Source organism: Etheostoma spectabile, chromosome 2 (assembly GCF_008692095.1).
Source record: "Etheostoma spectabile isolate EspeVRDwgs_2016 chromosome 2, UIUC_Espe_1.0, whole genome shotgun sequence".
Taxonomy (NCBI): domain Eukaryota; kingdom Metazoa; phylum Chordata; class Actinopteri; order Perciformes; family Percidae; genus Etheostoma; species Etheostoma spectabile.
The window spans coordinates 17,923,850-17,941,355 of NC_045734.1; the positions used below are offsets into that span (position 1 = coordinate 17,923,850).

At 37.9% G+C, this 17,506-nt stretch overlaps 1 protein-coding gene and 1 long non-coding RNA gene across 2 annotated transcripts in view; both read right to left on the reverse strand.

Moving 5' to 3' along the window:
* Positions 1-1,623: 1,623 nt before the first annotated feature.
* LOC116705346 (GTP-binding protein Rhes-like) lies at positions 1,624-3,199 on the reverse strand. The gene has a single exon (XM_032541474.1). The coding sequence runs from the start codon at positions 2,877-2,879 to the stop codon at positions 2,253-2,255; it is 627 nt and encodes a 208-aa protein (XP_032397365.1). The 5' UTR covers positions 2,880-3,199; the 3' UTR covers positions 1,624-2,252.
* An 8,680-nt stretch (positions 3,200-11,879) lies between these two features.
* The window catches only part of LOC116705355 (uncharacterized), a 9,673-nt gene continuing 4,046 nt past the window's right edge, over positions 11,880-17,506 (reverse strand). Inside the window, exon 3 of the long non-coding RNA XR_004335917.1 lies at positions 11,880-11,955. This is a non-coding gene — a long non-coding RNA (uncharacterized LOC116705355). The remainder of the gene's footprint in view (positions 11,956-17,506) is intronic.

Genomic DNA, 17,506 nt, shown 5'->3' on the forward strand with positions numbered 1-17,506 from the left:
TCCAGTCTTTCCAGACTGATGATGGACAGTAACATCTGTGCACATTTCTTTGTTATGCAAAACACTGTTGGAACTGATGAGTTTATGCCGTGAAGTCTGTGTCTAGGTATTTGGATATTAAGGTTAAGAAACAAAGCATTTAAACCTGAGCTCTTACTAGTTTCACTGAATGTAATATCTGTTTTTCACCAACAGATGGCAAGGGCGATCTTATAATATATGCCGACAGCTGAGAAATGTAGAGCTCAAACTCTTGAATTCAGTCCACTTTTCACATTAATTTACTACTTGAGTTTCAGTAACACGAATACCAACAGAAACTAAACAAACATATGTAATACTTTTCTCGCATTTTTGTTAAATTTAAAGAGACTGAATGAAACGGAATAGTAGATGTAAAAGCAGAGAGTGAATGTGTTGGAACACAACCCAAAAATAATCAGTTATCACGGTTCTGTAACAGGTAAATGCTTCTAATCTTAACAGTTCTCTATTTCACAATCACAGTTTTATCTTCTTAACAGAACATGAGAATATCTGTGGCCTGGAAAGATCTGTTTGTTAAAGTGACCGACCGGTTTTGGGTGGACGAAAACTACTTTAGTGTAAGTTTGATTCGATAACTATCAAAATGACAATAGTCCTACAATAAAGTACTCTATACTGTGCTTAAAATAGCATATTTGCAACATGTTCCATTACCTTGGGGTGCTTTATCTATGTTCTGCTATTTATTTCTATATATTGTCATTAATTGGTTACCTTGCACGGCAGCTGGATTCCTCTGGATGGGAGACAAATGTGCTGTTGTTTATTGGCATTTCTTTAAACCAGTCACAATCGTCATGGAGGACGCTAAGCGCCGTACAGAGCAACGGTGCCACTGCAAACTCGGGATGGAACTTGTTTTGGTGGAACGTGTACATTAGAAACTTATTTTAGTCGTGCAACAGAAACTGTGATTGGACAGATTGTCTAGCTAGCTGTCTCTATTTGCCCTGCAGAGATCTGAGAAGCAGTTAACTATAGTCCTCATAAATTGACCAGAGTTTAAAATTCCAATGCACAGACAGTGAAAGGTAATGGACATCCGGCAGAATGTCCAGCGGCACGTAGAGCAATCCCGGAAGTGGAACAGTGTGGATATAGACTAAGGTGTTTGTGATAGCCGCGAATGTTTGTTCATAACAACAATGACAGACGTGATACACAGATAGTTCATTCAATCACTTGCCGAGTTTTTTTTTGAAAGTGTCTGCTTTTTTCCAAACAGTTTCCGATCGCGGCTTGTCAGATGGTTCTGTGTTAAACCATCCGTCTCGTCAGGTTAACTCAGTGGTTCAATTAGACGATTTCCTTAAAGAAATTATTTAAATGTTCATGTAATTAATGATTGATTTATCATTTACTGTTAATAACTTACCAGCTTATTTGATTTAAAGTGAATTTGCCTCAACAAATATTAATAATAAAAATATTAATAATGTATCAACAATTTCAATCATCAAATTTCCCTTTTTTGTGCTTATATATTTTTATTACACATTTAGATCCACAGTCCATGTACAATTGTTAAATAAACTGCAAAAATAATAATGTGAAAATAGGACATGACAAATAAGTAACTAAAATAAAAAAATTATTCAAAAAACAACAACCTTAAAACATTGTTTTGAAAATGAAAAGTGCATCAACAGTTAACATTTGCATATCACAACTTTTTTTAGACAAGAGATAGTATCCTCAATGGCAATAAATCCAAAACAATGCAAACATGATGTGCTACATACACTGAAATATTAAATTAAAATAATTTACATGAGACATAACTTTTGCACGTACTACAAATATGCACACTTCCTCTTAGTAAACAATCTGTTAACAGTCCAGATCTTGATGCAAGTGAACATTTTGATTTATAATCCAAAAGGTATACATTGAGCTAAACACTAGCAGCATGTCACCAGATAAGCAGCAACAGGATTATATTGAGTAAACAATTGAGTAAATAATGTAGCTTCCTTATGTCCATTGGCAGTCTGTTCAAGTTAAGTCTCAATACCTTTCACCTATTCAGTTTCTTTTTTTCTTAGTTCAGCCCTGAAGTGACTTTACTGGTTCAGAGTCACTTATCTCAGCCACTGACTGAAGTCCAAGCTTTTCTCTTTAATCTTTTCTCTGACCAGCAGCATTGAGTTCTCTCATCTCTTGTTGCTTCATGACACAAAACAACATTTCTCCTCTGTCTGTCGTTACGACAAAATACAGCTGTTGGTCTTGTTCATAGGTGGTCGGAAGTTTGTGTCTTTTGGAAAGGTCTCCCTGCGTCTACGCAGCACAGGGCTGAGACGGCTGGGTAGGTTTGCCTGCTGCAGGATCACCTTAAACACCTCCACCACGTTGACGTTCTCCTTTGCCGAAGCTTCCAGGTATCTGTTGTTCCAATCCAGCTCCACGGTTGACAGCACGTCCTCGTTGGAAACCAGACGCTCCTGTACCCGGTCCATCTTGTTTCCCACCACCACGAGCGGTGTGTACTTGTCCTCCTTGATCTCTAGAATCTCATCTCGGAGGCTCTTCACAGCCTCCAGGGACTCAGGGTCATCCACAGCATACACCAGCACAAAAACATCACTGTTTTGGATGGAGAGCTTGCGCATGGCCGGGAAGGAGTAGCTGCCACTGGTGTCCAGGATCTCTACTGTGATCTTGACCCCATCAATGTCATACTCCTTGATGTGCAGCTCCTCCACTGTACGCCGGTGTTTGGACTCAAATGTGTCTTGGAGGAAGCGTTGGATCAGGGCTGTTTTGCCCACTCCTGCTGCTCCCAGAAAGACTAGACGCACCAGGGTCTTGTCCTTCACCTCCAGAGACATGCTGCTTTTTGCCGGGGAGGTTTTTGTTGCCAAAATGGGTATAGAGAAAAAGTCCGAAAAACTGTCTCAGATTACTCACTTTCTCTCAGTGGTTGCTGCTTTAAAACTGACACAGCAAATGTCAACACCTGTCACTAACTTCAAACTTTGTAAGTTGTCTACCTTAAGGAATTCTCCCTTTTCTTAAGTCTCTTGAGCTTCTTTCCTTGCTTTGTTTAATCTGCCAGGTTTGTTAAGCAAGCAGTGGCTCTCCGTCAAAGCTTCTCAAGATTTTTTTATTGGATGCTCCTCTGTGTCTGATCCCACACAGTGCCTTTTATGCCTGTTTTGGTGGGAGAGCTTCCATGCCCTCCTGCAGCTGCAACCAATCAGCAGAAGGCAGCCAACCAATGATGACAGAGTATGTAAATCAGTATAAGATGAGAAAGTAGGTGATATCTGAAAGTGAATAAATGACAAGCAGAGCATGGAAAGCAAGTATAAAAACACAGAGACAATTTTGTTTTTACATTTTACCATCTTCTACGTTCTATATGTAGTCTATATCAATCTATTGTGTTGCACCAGCATTAACTCTGTGGTTCCTTTTAACTAGACAGGAACATCCCATAAGTAAACAAGCCTTTGCTAAACTCCAAAGTGTGTCAAAAAATCTGATAATTCAAGCTCTATTGACATCCCTTCCATATGTTTGGCATGTCCTGCAACCAATTTAGACTGCATTATTATTATGTGCTATGAAGTAGAATAACCACCTACAAAGTATGGGTACTGAAAATGTAGACAATGATCACATTGGTGGAGAGATGAAAGATTATATTTCATTAAATAAACCATGAGTATATTGGTTTATTATACATCACATGTTTCTAAAATAATGTTTATCTTTCTATAGTGACCGCATAATAGGAGACAATTCTAGTACTTGGCTTTGAATTTTGGTCAAAAGGCAAAAAGTTTACATAGCACATTTCAACATCAAGGCAATTCCGCATGGCCCTTATGCTTCACATAAGACATTAAAAGAATTGAAATAAAAGATAAAAAATAAGATAGAATTAAATCAAACAGAATAAACTGAAGTTAAAAAAATCACAGTACAATATATGATATGATATGAGTGTCTCACATATCTGTTTTAAAGACAGTGGAAAACAGAGAAGTCCTTAACCTTGATGTAAAACAACAAAGAGTTTTCTGGGAGTTTGTTCCAAATGTGTGGTCCATAAAAACGGAATACTGCTTCTCCATGTTGTGATTCAGACTATGTAAAAGGTTCTGATGGTAAACATAGTGGTAGATCAGATATGTGTTCATAAACCGATACTATTTTAAAATTAATTCTCATAAGTGGGTGTAAAGATTGAAGACGTTGAGTGATATGCTCCACTTCCTTGGTCTTAGTGAAACTAGCAGCAGCTGCAGCTCAATTCTGAATAAATTAGATATACCTTTTGCAGAACGTAATCGTCTTTAAGCTGATGACATTTTACTCAGGCAAATTCTAGAGTCAACAGCTTTATGGATCAGTTCAGTCACACATGGCAATCCATGACTGAATCACCTTCAGCTGTCCTTGGTGTCCAATTAGATGTGATGGATCGCCTGAAGCTGTCTAAGAATGAATCTTGCCTGCCTCCTGTTTGTCAGAGGTTGTCATAGAAGAGTGTGCCTGATCTCTCCTACCGTCACACCATACACTTTTAATTTGCACTCATATGCTTTCGCCCCAGGGTGCTTCTGTACCTGATGGGCAGTGGAGCAGAGCTAAGCACTGTGGGAATATTAGCTGTGGACTCTCCTGGCCTGACGCACAGTGGGACTTTAGTCACGGGTGGGGAATTTAAAGCAGGGTTTCTTGTCATATTGTCCTGATAGTTTAGTGGTAAAGGAATACATATTCCCGCCTCAAGGCTCAAAAATGTTAAATGACAGTACCGTATATCCATTTTGGTGACTCAAAAAGCAGAGATAAAAATGTCTTCACTATTAGTAGTTACTCAACAGTGCATCTACTCAAGTGTTTTCATTTTATGCCACTTTATGCTTCTACTCCCCTACTAGTCATAGGGTAGTTGTTGCATTTATCTGACATATATAATTACTGGTTACTTTACAGGTTATTATTATTATTATTATTATTTAAAAACTATGCATTGTGATATGTTAAAGCAACATTGTGTAACACTGGTATTTCTTTTTGCCGCCCCTGTAGTTTCAGAATGTAATTCATTTCTACCCCTCACTTGTTATGATTACATTACTTATGATCAAAAACTATTGGGTTGACAACTTTTGCAAACACAGCCAAACATCAAGTAAGTGCAAAAACACAAGACATAGAGGATTTCTTTGAGTAATTAGCTGATTTTGATAATAGGATTAAAGTAAATTAAGCTGATCATACATACTTTTACCTTATTAACATTTAGGCTTTTACTAAGGACATCATTTTTGTTGTGCTTTTGACATTCCTGAGTGATTAAACATGTCTTTGTTATGATTATAAACTCCCACTAAATGTGCCGTTTTGTCTCTGGCATTTTTCTTGAATTTCTATTTGCGGTCATGACCTGTGGTGATGATTCACAGATGGCATTGCCTGTTTAACTAGACATGTGTTGAGCTCTGACGTGTGCTCAGATGAAACACTGTTGTGTACCATCAGACACTTTAAGACATGTCATAGCGTGCAGTATCTTTTACAGCAAAATACCTTTGATTACAGGCGGGTATTTAATTCTGGACAAAGCCTTCCATAAATTGTGTTGTTTAATAAAGGAATAGCTCCATATACCATATCCTCCCATCATAGATCTGCTCAGCTTTGTTCACCTAATCAGTTTTCAATGCCTGTTCAACAGATTGCGATGTCTACCTAATCCGTGTTGTGACACTTGCATTAAAAGTGTCATTGTGTGTGTGTTTTTTTTATGCACATGCAACCCGGCTCAATCTGTTTTTTTCTTTGCTAGTGTTTGGTTGCTAGTGTTTCCGCTTCAAGTTTGTTCCTGTATTCATTCCTTATTCATATACTGGCAAATCACACAAACAACTGTTTAATTTTGCTGTTGTTTAACAGCCTTCTAACAACCTCAAGTTTCTCTGATCTAATTTTCTCATACACTAGTCCCAATCAGAGAAAGTTAATTATTGTTAGCTTTCTGTGTCTTTTTTTTAACGTAGATTTCCTTGTGGCTATGTGTAATAGTCATGGCTCTGTACATTCATGGAAAGGGGACTGTGTCTTGGCTCCCTGGCCTGATTGTTTGCATCCACAATCCCGTGCGAGAACATGTGCTCTGCACTGTCACCTTGTCAAGATGATGCCCCAAGATGATGGTGTTGAAATCTGACAGATGCCAAATAAAAATGTTGCCCTACATGTGAATTAACCTTCATATATCTGTTCTTACAAGAAGGGGTGGAGGACTGTTTCGATACATATAGGCTGATAGATTTCAATAACATAAGCTAGTGAAACCATAAAAGGACCACCGTATCCTTTAAGTAAAACTGCACAAACAGCCTTCTCACTGTCATAGAGGGTTTAATTCTACACACAGTCATGCCTTGTCCTTACTGCACTGGCAGACACTGTCCTGTTATCCTAAAAGCTGCTGTGCAGTAACTAAAAGCTTGATGCGTACATTTTCTGGTAGTTATTGTACACTATGACAACTTACGCCAACAGTTAAATTTAGTGTGAAAATAGCACTATAATGAAACCTGTTAACAACATGGATTAACCGACATCTACCGATGATCATGCCTTATTGATCCAAACAAGTTCTGCACTTGTTTAGACAAACTTTGAACATGGACTCTTCCTGTTAATCATAAACTGAATCACAGGTCATCAGAGATAAAGCTACAATAGTGCAATTCATGCAATTATGACAGCCTTCTGTTGCCACTGTAAAATCTTTGGCTGTAACACTCTGATGGATATGGGTGCCTTGGCAGACACCAAATGGCCTTCCAGTCTGCCAGTGTTGGTTCATAGTGTAAGGTGCTGCCGTTGCTGGTGTACTTACGCGCACGGTCACTGCTGATGACGGCATAAAGAAGCGTCATCTCCAGGCAGCGTGAGGCAGTTGCTTCTTCTCGGGCGCTTAGGCTTCATTAATGGTTTGTGTGAATCCTGTTATGTTCATGATGTTATTTATACAGTTGTGTTATGTGAACTGTGAACACAGTTTGAAGATTGAAGTGTGTGAATGTTTGTGTTTGTTTGTACTGTGTTTATAGTGTGAAGGTTCACGGACACGGTGGGGCTCGTCTGACTATCTCTTATAGTAAATTATTCTAGACCTGTATATATCTTTGTTTATGAGGGTTATGGGTATATATTGTTTGTTTCATCATATTGGTTGTATCCTTAAATGTGTTATTCTTTTGTTGTATTAAGGGAGAGTTGGAGCAGAGTGTTAAGCTCTATGCCACTGTCTGTATCGCCATCCGAGACAAAGGTTGTGAATGGAATAAAACCCTTGTTTTAGGGTTGTGACTCTGTGATTGTCCCTTGCAATTTGTTTACAATTCTGATTGGTTAAAAAGGAAAGTGAACACCTCTACCAGCTGATTCTATTTAGGAAGAGAGCAGTGATTAAATCAGAACTTTCTGAAAGAATTTACGCTGAGTTAAATTTCAATCAGGAGAGACTAGTTGCAGACATGTACATTTATACGCAGCAAAAGTATATTTATTAGATAACTTCTGAACTAATTAGCAGTGTGCTCCGATTAAAAGTTAGGTCTTCCTGAAAGAATGTACACTGAGCTATATTAGTTGGGGGCTATTTTCAGCTGTGGATTATTACACATGTGGTGCTCTTGTGAGTATTTACGACAGCAGGGAGGTTTATGTGGGATTAAATCCATATAAACTACAAAAAGAATGGAACATGTCACCCAGTGTAAGAGTGTGGCTCATTGAGGTGTCTTTAGTAGCTTTTAAATAACAATGGTGGTCTGTGGAACAGGGGAATAAACTTCATCAAGGTTGAGATACACAGGCAGTACTTGTTATGACCATACATTCACTGCTGTTTTGGTCTTTTGATGGGATTTGTAGACAATAAGAATAATTTAGACTATCAGCATAAACATTCACAAAATCAGGCTCATTGAAGAGTGTAAGACCCACTTTCCTTGATCCACAAAGGAAAGTGGGTCATACACATCTCATTACACCATCATTTGTCTTGTTAACATTAGCCAAGTTAAAGTATAAAAATAAGTATAATAAAAATGAAACTATACATTTATGACCAGGTTTTAAAGATTTACGTGTGCAATAGGAATTACTGGGAATGGGGCTGAGGGCAGAATACAGGGTTTTGTTTGTGTTAACAGAATTTAGTTTTACGGAGATATTTTAAAGCGTTACTGATATTCTACCCTCAGCAGTTTATAAGATGCTTACTAACTGAAATATTTCAGAAGCTAAACCACTAAAACCTAATTTTGTTTTAATACCTTTTTTAGATTTTAAGTCTAACACCACTCATGTTCGCCCCTTCTGCCTTTTCTTCATAGTGTGAAGTATATTCAAGATATGCAACAGAAAATTGTCCAAAAACATTGGAATAGAAGGCTATTTTTATTCTTGTTCATCATATGTCCTGCATGTTGCAGTGATGCTATCTTTCTGTCTATTTAAAACATCAATTTTTCTTATGCGTTGTTTCCTGAGGACAGGCACACTTCTTTAGCCTCAGTTGCTTTGTTAAATATTTGGGACATTCAAATGCTGGGCTACATTTGGTTTATTTTAGAACCCAGTAATCCTGCATCTGCAGGATGCAGAGATACTTCTTGAATAGTATGTCAGCAGAAGGGCTAAAGGGATGGACAACAACCATGGAGTTTTATAACCAAACATCCCTCTGGCCTGCGAATGTGTCAGCTAACTCTCCACATTACACAGACACTGTATCTTGGGTGTAATAACAAACCAATCAAAATCCCACATTGACTGTCTGAATTATGTATACTGGTGTTGGATGTGAGCTGCATGTGTGGATTTACAGTATGTAAGCCGCTATGCCTGGATTGAAGGCTAATGACTCATAGGCATTATGTTAATGCCTAGATTTCACAAGCTACAATTTCAGATTACTGATTTTGGTGAAACATGCTCAGGTGATAAATAGATGTAGATCATGGTTAAAGATGGGGGTTATTCAAACCCTCTATAACTCCCATAAGTGATGGTGCTGAAATATTTATGTTATTTGAGAATTGTCAAAACAATTGTTAGGGGGACTGAGTATTGTTATCTTAATTAAATTAAGAATGACTCATTTGTCAAGTGAGTCATGGCTAATTTAGACGTCACTGATAAGAAACATATCTTTAGTGAGTAAATCATTTTAATACTTGGCAGGCATTTCGTCAGAACAGTGCATCTGCTTATAGATAGATAGATAGAAAGATAGATAGATAGATAGATAGATAGATGGATACTTTATTTATCCCAAAGGACATTTTAGGCATCCAGTAGCAAGACAACCATAACACAACAAACACATGTACACACATAAATAAGATAAAAAATGTAAATAAAATCCGTCCGTATCGGGTGACGGGGGCAGCAGCTCCAGCAGGGAACCCCAAACTTCCCTTTCCCGAGCCACATTAACCAGCTCCGACTGGGGGATCCCGAGGCGTTCCCAGTCCAGGTAGGAGATATAATCTCTCCACCTAGTCCAGGGGTCTTCCACGGTGCCTCCTCCCAGCTGGACATGCCTGCAACACCTCCCTGAGTAGGCACGCAGGATTAAAATAACAATTAAAAATAAAAATCACTCACAGAAATCACTCACATGATAAGGTGAGATACTATTGAATATTGTGTGTGTTATGTTCATAACTAAGCAATTCACACCACACATAAGGGTAAAATATGATTATTACACATTTGTGGTGAAACACTCCTTTGATGATGTTCATACAAATAACGACCTTATTTATCCAGAAAGTTCTTACTTGTAATATTTAGAGAAGGGTCAGATGGGGTTGCTGCGCCATCGGAGTGTAAATGTGTGTGAATGTTTATCTGATGAGCAGGTGGCACCTTGTACGGCAGCCTCGGCCACAGCGTGTGAATGCTTGTGAATGGTGCATGGTTCCTGTACTATGCAAAAGAGCTTTGAGTAGTCGTTGAGACTAGAAAAGCGCTATATAAGAATAGACCATTTATATTTACATTTACAAACGTCTCCACATTTACACGACTCACAACTATTTGCTGCAACTGCTGTCAGGTCCTGTTACTACTTTGGGCTTCCAGTGAAATGAAGCCATGTAGAAATTCAGTAAACCACATTAGCATGTCTCATATATTGCTCTGATAGTGGGCCGTTAAGTACATGTTATCTCTCCATTTAAAATGTGTACACACTGAAGGAAGAGTCAACAGGAAGTAAGCGAGCAAAACCACTCGAGCAGGCAGCTCAACTCCATGACTCATTTCCCAAGTGTGGATTCATGTATCCTGCTGTAGAATCAATCTGTTGGTTTAACAGTGACTCAGTGCTGTGATGTTTCTTGGTATGAGACAAGCACCAGTCCCACCAACCTCGGGATACGCTCGCTTTGTGAAAGTGGAGAAAGCAGTGAAATAATATTACAGCTATGCAGTTTCACACTTTGACAGGCCAGAATAAAAGGTACCGTGTTTCCGAAAAATCATATTTAGTGACACCAGGGGCCAGATGTGTAAACAATGTATGTATGGATAAAAACATTGTATATTAATAAAGATTTTCTAGATCAAGCTGAAAAAAGAAATTAGATGACGGATCAAATCTGACATGCAAAGGATTTTATCAGGCCAATTTCACAGATTTCTTTGAAATTGCATTTTGGGCATTATAACCTACATTTGTGTGCATAATATTACCTCTTTAATTAGCTTTTTTTCTTTTGGTTATGAGTGATTTAATCTGCTGTAAAACATTACTGTAAATTTGAAGTTAGATTAACTGCTTGAGGGTACATTAGATGCTATTAGACTACAGAATCTCTGGCCGAACTGTCAGGTCGAATTGCATTGTGGATAATGTAGGCTCCAGGTTTTGACAAGGATGAAGAATGTATGGCATAAAAAAGATGAAATATCTGGTTCTTTTTCATTGATTTTTGTCAAGCAGGAGTGCAATGCTAAAGCTTGTGCATGTGCACACAATTACTCAATGACTTAGTTTTACAAAACAACCATTTATGGCTGAATTTGAGTTTTATGCATTTAGTTCACATAAACTTAAGAATTTCAGACCTAAAATATTCCCTGTTATTATCTCAAAAATAGGTGAAAAAGCTTTTGGATTGCAATATCTTTTTACCACTTTCTGTGTGAAAGTCTACATGCATGCGAGCATGTGTGAGTCAGCAGCAGTCAGATGGCTTGTCAGTCTGCATTGGGCTCAACAGCGGACTCATCACAACAGATCTGAGGTTTCACATGAGGAAAATGTGAATTGTAAATCTGTCTAAGTCTGTCATGCTTTTTTGGTTTGACGAGTACAGGCAACCAGCGCCAAATCCACCCATCAGGCTCATATGACAAAGGGAAGAAGAATCCTATTTTTAACTGTGAGTGAAACAGATTTAATGTCTTCCCCCATAAGTTGTTTGTTCAAAAAGCAATTGCGACCATATTTACACCTTATGGTTAGGCGAGACATCTAGTGGCCATAGTAAATTTGATGGGAGCAAAGGAAGAAGTAAGATGGTGATGTATAAGGGCGCCAACCTCAAACAAAGACAGGACCTTCACCCAGGAGACCGGGGTGTCCTGGAACAAACAGAACTACGTTATGTTCTGCGTCAAGTGCGTAACCAGAAGAGAAGTAACATAACAAATGTCCTAATTTAAACCCAAACCACAAACCATTTTCTGAACTTAACCAAGTAGTTTTGGTGCCTAAACCTTACCACACTGAACCTGTTTAACCACATTAACGATGTGTTTAAAAACGTGATGGTTTTGTTTAGATATGAGGACAGAAAGTGCTCGTGTGGGTCGTAATTCCTGTCACCCCTAGGGGCGCTAATTTATGAAACGCTGCTGTTATTACTGTTGGTAAGGGAAAACAACATATATGGTCGTATGGTTTGGACAACTTGTTGAAAACAAAGACAGCGGATATAGCGTCATTGATCAAATACAGGTTAGATTTTGTCGTACATATTTAGCTAAATGAATGGGGATGAGACTCTCCTTGGCTGTCAAAACTCTTACTGTGGATGGGGCAACAAATTGGATTAATAAATGTAATTTGCTCCCATGTGGTTAAGCAAGAAGAAGTTTAAAGTAATTGGATAGAGACTGGAACAATTAGGCAAGTGCCTTTCAAATTTTAAAATTGAAAGGAGAATAGAGGGAAGCAGGAAAACAAATATAAATGGATATGAGCAAAGCTCCATCTTCAATGTGCACCATCTCATGCATCCAGAATATAAGTCAGTCAGTTACTCACTGACGCCCAGTCACAGTTAGCCCTCCTGTCTCAGGAGACTTGGCAGTATCACCAGGATCATTCTCCTGCTGCCTTGTGGCTGTACTGTTGACAGCTGACTGATGAGATTGCAATGTTTGGCTGTTTGATCCGTCAATGGCACAGAAAAGCGTAATTGCTTACTTATCAAAAGAATGGCATCTCAAAGCTTACAAAGAGTTGGTCACCATGAAACGCTAAAAAGAGTCCTCTTGTAAGAATGAGTGTGCATGGAGAGACTCTCTTATCACCGAGTACAAACCTGTTGTATAACTTGCTTCTGATCGTTGCCCTACATATTATACCACCTACTGTATCTTTGATGTTCATATCCTGGTTAAACTAAAACACATAGAAATTGTGTTGCTTTAATCATATATATGTCACACTGTTTAAGATTAACAACTTCCAATCCTATTACTATTGTATACTGTTTCTCACTTGTGACACAAGGCAAATTTATACAACAAAATGCTCCATGTATAGCTGGAAAGATGAGTTTTTCTTCATCTGCAAGGCATATCACTAGTAGATTTACATGACTCACTTTAAGCCAAACCTTAATGTTTTACTAACCCTTGCTAAGGGTTTTTGTTGCCTAAACCTAATTTGTTCCATTTAACAACATTTACTTCAGTGTGCCTGTATGTTAAATAGTATGATCACATGATTATGGTCACATGATTAAACTGCCACCGTGCAGCATTAAACAGAACTGTTTTATGTGTCGTTTTGGGAGTTTTTGGAGTTAACCTATAATGTTGTTTAGAAATGAGGATGTGTTGTTCTTTCATGTGTTTCTCTCCATCCCTGTCAGTCATCTTGTTTTTCTGTTACATTGTCTGTTTTTTTTGAATTTATTCATTTATTTATTTTACTTGTAATAATGTACTTTAACTAGATTCTCAAGTAGGACAAGACAACTCAGATGAGTAATGGTTGAGCTCTGGTTAATAATTGAGACTACAGAATTTCAGATATTTTACCAAGCGTTTCTCTTGTTCAGTGAAAAGTAAGAATACTGAAGATGACAAAATCCTCGTCTTGGGGTTTGAGGGCTTTTATTTCATGCTTGCTGTGTAATTCCAATGGTCTACTTTTCCTCTGTCTCTCTCGCTGTCCTTCATTTAGCCCCTTAGCCCTTGCTGCACGCTTGTCAGAGACCAAGCTCATTATATAATAATAAAAATAATAACAATTAATGATTAATAATACAACTGAGCACAGTGAGAGCTGTGAATATTTTCTTTTAAGCAGCTTTGAACACCTTCTTTTGTCATGCTTCCTCCTGTCTCATTATGTGATGGATCAATATCACAGCTGTGCATGAGTTCACAGTGTGTGCATGTCTGCATGTGTGCATTTGTGTGTGTGTGTGTGTGTGTGTGTGTGTGTGTGTGTGTGTGTGTGTGTGTGTGTGTGTGTGTGTGTGTGTGTGTGTGTGTGTGTGTGTGTGTGAGTGTGTGTGTGTGTGTGTGTGTGTGCATTAGATAAGTGGTGTTTTCATCTTTTATTAGTCCCCTTACATGGCACAGTGTAGCTGACAGGTAAGCTGTCAGAGGCAGCAGAGGGAAACAGCCTGCTGGCATCGATGTTCTTACAAGTCGCATTTGCTTGTGTGACACTGCCAGCTATCTAAAGTCTAAACTGAAGTCTCTCTCCATCTCTCTTTTACAGCTGCCTGAGGACATTTACAGGCCAAACAAGCCGTATCAAAATGGTAAATACATGTTTCAGATTTTCTTTATTCATTACATAATGGTGCACAAATGAACCATTTAATATTCTGTTAAACCATTTATAAAACCACACTCAGTATGCATTTTTTGGGGGGTAGGAAATATATTCTGGGCTTCATTCTTAATTATATCAAAATTGTGTGTAGTAAAACAAAGCTTCACACTGCCATTATCAATATGTTTATATTAACAATGGATTAAATAACTAGTGTTGACATACACACAGATAGTTGTCAGCCGACTGTTCAATTCCCATTAGCTGTGTGGAGCTTTATAGCGCCCTTTGATTCATTGTTTTGTTTTTCTGTCCCACAATTTTACCGGTTTTGGTTTGGGTTGTGAACAAAGTGAGTAAGTGATCGACAGTGTGTGGGAATTTTTTTTTAAATATTTTGTTTACATTGGGGCTGAATGCAATATAGTTGATAACTTTTGTTGCTTCCTTGAAAACTTTGGGTAGAATTGACACAGCTGTACTTATATTCTCTTTTTTTGTTTTGAGGCCATGTCTCAAAACGTAGAATTCCTAGATGCACTTTAAAAGCACTATGGGAGCTTTGAAATAAATTTCAGATCTAGAACCAGTCAAACTAACTGAAAGTTATAGAGGTCAAAAATCTTGATAAGTCTGTTAATTATAGTTTTGATTAAGTGTTTTTATGTATGAAGCACGTAGCTGAGAGTCAGCCAGAGGGATGTTAAAGGGTAACTTTGTTTGTTTTTTCAAACTGGACCCTATTTTCCTATCTTATTGTGTGTAAGTGACTAATGGCAACATCAAGCTTTAAAATTAGTCCAGTATTTAGCAGAAAGCTATGAGCGGCAGTTGCAAACCAGGCTGCAATGTAATCCTGTAAATGTGCATGGTCAAATTTGTCCACTAAAAGTAGTGGTTTTTGCCACTGACATCCTCAAATTATTATAAGTTTCTGGCAACATAATGGAAAGGATCCCTATTGAGATAAACCTTTTTATAGAGTAAAATTATCTTTGTCCACCCAGAAACAGCTTAGAGATTGCTATAACTAAACCTTTCAGACTCAATTTAAATAAAGAGGACTTTTTAGCTTGTGTAGAGCAAGCATATATCTTTTACATGTAAATGTGTGAATTAAGGATTTATTTCAATTTTTTTCTGTCGACTTTGAATGAAGTGTATTTTACGGTGATAAAATTATTGTTTATTTACATGCTTGGTGGGTTTAGTGATAGCAATTTCGTTTTTTATGTTTAAAAAAGGAATCTTACTCTTTAACAGAAAGATCAACCTCTGTAGGAATCCTTTCCATAATGTTGTCAGACACACTAATCTGAGCCTGTCAGTGACTAAACAAGCACTTTTGTAGATGTAAACTGAAGGTGCACAATTGCCCAAAAACTTACATCGTATGATGTTTTGCTGACTGCCGACTTCATTGATCTTGCTTAATCCTTCAAAGGTATTCAGTCACTTAGACAGTAAAAAAAATAAAACTGAAGTTACCAGTAGGAGGGGAGAGGGGACGCTGCCCTTTATTCTCAGTGCATTCACTCTGTGAACATTTAAGTAGGGAAATGTTGTGGATGGGAAATCAACGTGTCCATATGACATGTATAGCGTCCACCACCTCTTCAGGGTTTGTTTCTCTTTGTGTTTTTGGCCCCTGTCTTGCCTAAAGCTGATGAATGACCCCATCAACTAGACTTGGAGAGAAATGAAGGTGTGAAAGCACTCAGAAAACTGTTTTTATATTTTTTTCCTCTTCTTTACTGTCCGCACAGAAATATTTAAAATTTGTCAATCTTTTTTTTTTTTTTTTTACAGCAATAATTGAATATGAACTTCCAGGAATTAAAATGGTATCTTTTATACATATATACAAATACTTTCTTCCAATCATTTATTTGTCACTTGACACACAATGTTTCTTGATACATAGAGTATACTCCTATGAAGGTTTGACAAATGTAATTATAGAAATGCTTATGCAGATGTTTTATGTTCAAAGGACTCAGCACAAAGTTTTTTTTAGCTTCTGAATTGCGAAAGGATAAGCTGGTTATTTCTTACCATGCAGAAAGTACCTACAGCTGTATAGGTTTATACATTTGTGAAAGTATGCACTTAATAGGCTAGGAGTGCTGGCCTAATCTTAGAAATTAATTCTAATGAGAACTTGGTGCTGACTGCATGCTCTCTTATGTTTAATACTGTGACGAGCTTTGACGTATAAAAGACTTAATGCGACCGATAAATATTTTTTTGCATTGAAATAGAGCTGGATCTGTTTCTTTTCAGCTTGGGCGTGTTTCTCCAAAATCCTATAAATAATTTTACTGTTTCAGTGTTGTTCCTTAACTGTGTCTACTCAGTTGCCACGTCTTATTATGCTTATCCTTTTGGTTAAGCATAAATGCATGGTATGAACTTTCATGGAAAAACTAAATAGCTAAAAACAAAAAATGGGCTTCACAGTCTGTGAAAGTTCCTTTTTTGCTTTAAAAAAAAAAATCCACTCTGGATTGTATTGCTTAATTGTCTGAAATGATGGAAACCTTTTCTATGATAAATTGAAATGATCTTTAGGCCTGTGCTTACAAAATTGTAAAAGTTGTCAGTCATCTATGAATAATACACACAGACTGTATATGAAAAATGGCTTCTATGAACACTCAACTGAGGGTTTTATGTGCAGAGAAAACCTGTAAAGCACAGTGTGTGTCTTTGCATGCACAGCAACACTTCAAACATTGCAGCAGATAAAGTGTTGTATTAAGTCACACCAGATAGGGTTAAATCCCATAAATGCATAGCCCGTTTCAAATCTTTCACCACAGTAAGCTTCCCATTAGCTTTGATGGCAGAGCATGATGTTGTCCTTGACAACAAGCCGCCCTGAAGGGCATCTTTACACCTCACTCGCTAAAATAAAATGTATACAGATCCTGGCTGATATTCTGAAAACCTCGAGAGGCTGGACAGCGGGTATGTCCCTGCGCAAGGTGGAGGACGCTAAATATCTGAAGAAAAATCAACTCCTGATGTGCATGTGTGTTATCACACAGACCAGCTTACGCCTGGTCCATGTTTATCCCAATTACTGATCTCTCCTCCACTCTGCCCCCAACCCGTTCATTTCTCCTTCCTCCTTCTTTTCCTCATTTTGTAATCAGATTCTTTCTTCTCAAAGATGGGGGAGGAAGGCAGCAGAGTTAATGACAGCTCTATCTGCCCTCTGTTCTCCATCTCTAAAGATTATTACTTAGTCTTTTGAAGTGCATTGTTAGTTGGTCGCCTGTCAGGCTGAATGGGAGCTCCTACATACCTTGGTGCAAAACAGAGGTTCCTGCCAACACAAAGAGTTCAATTACCTCATGCCATCAGACTCTACAACTCCTCACT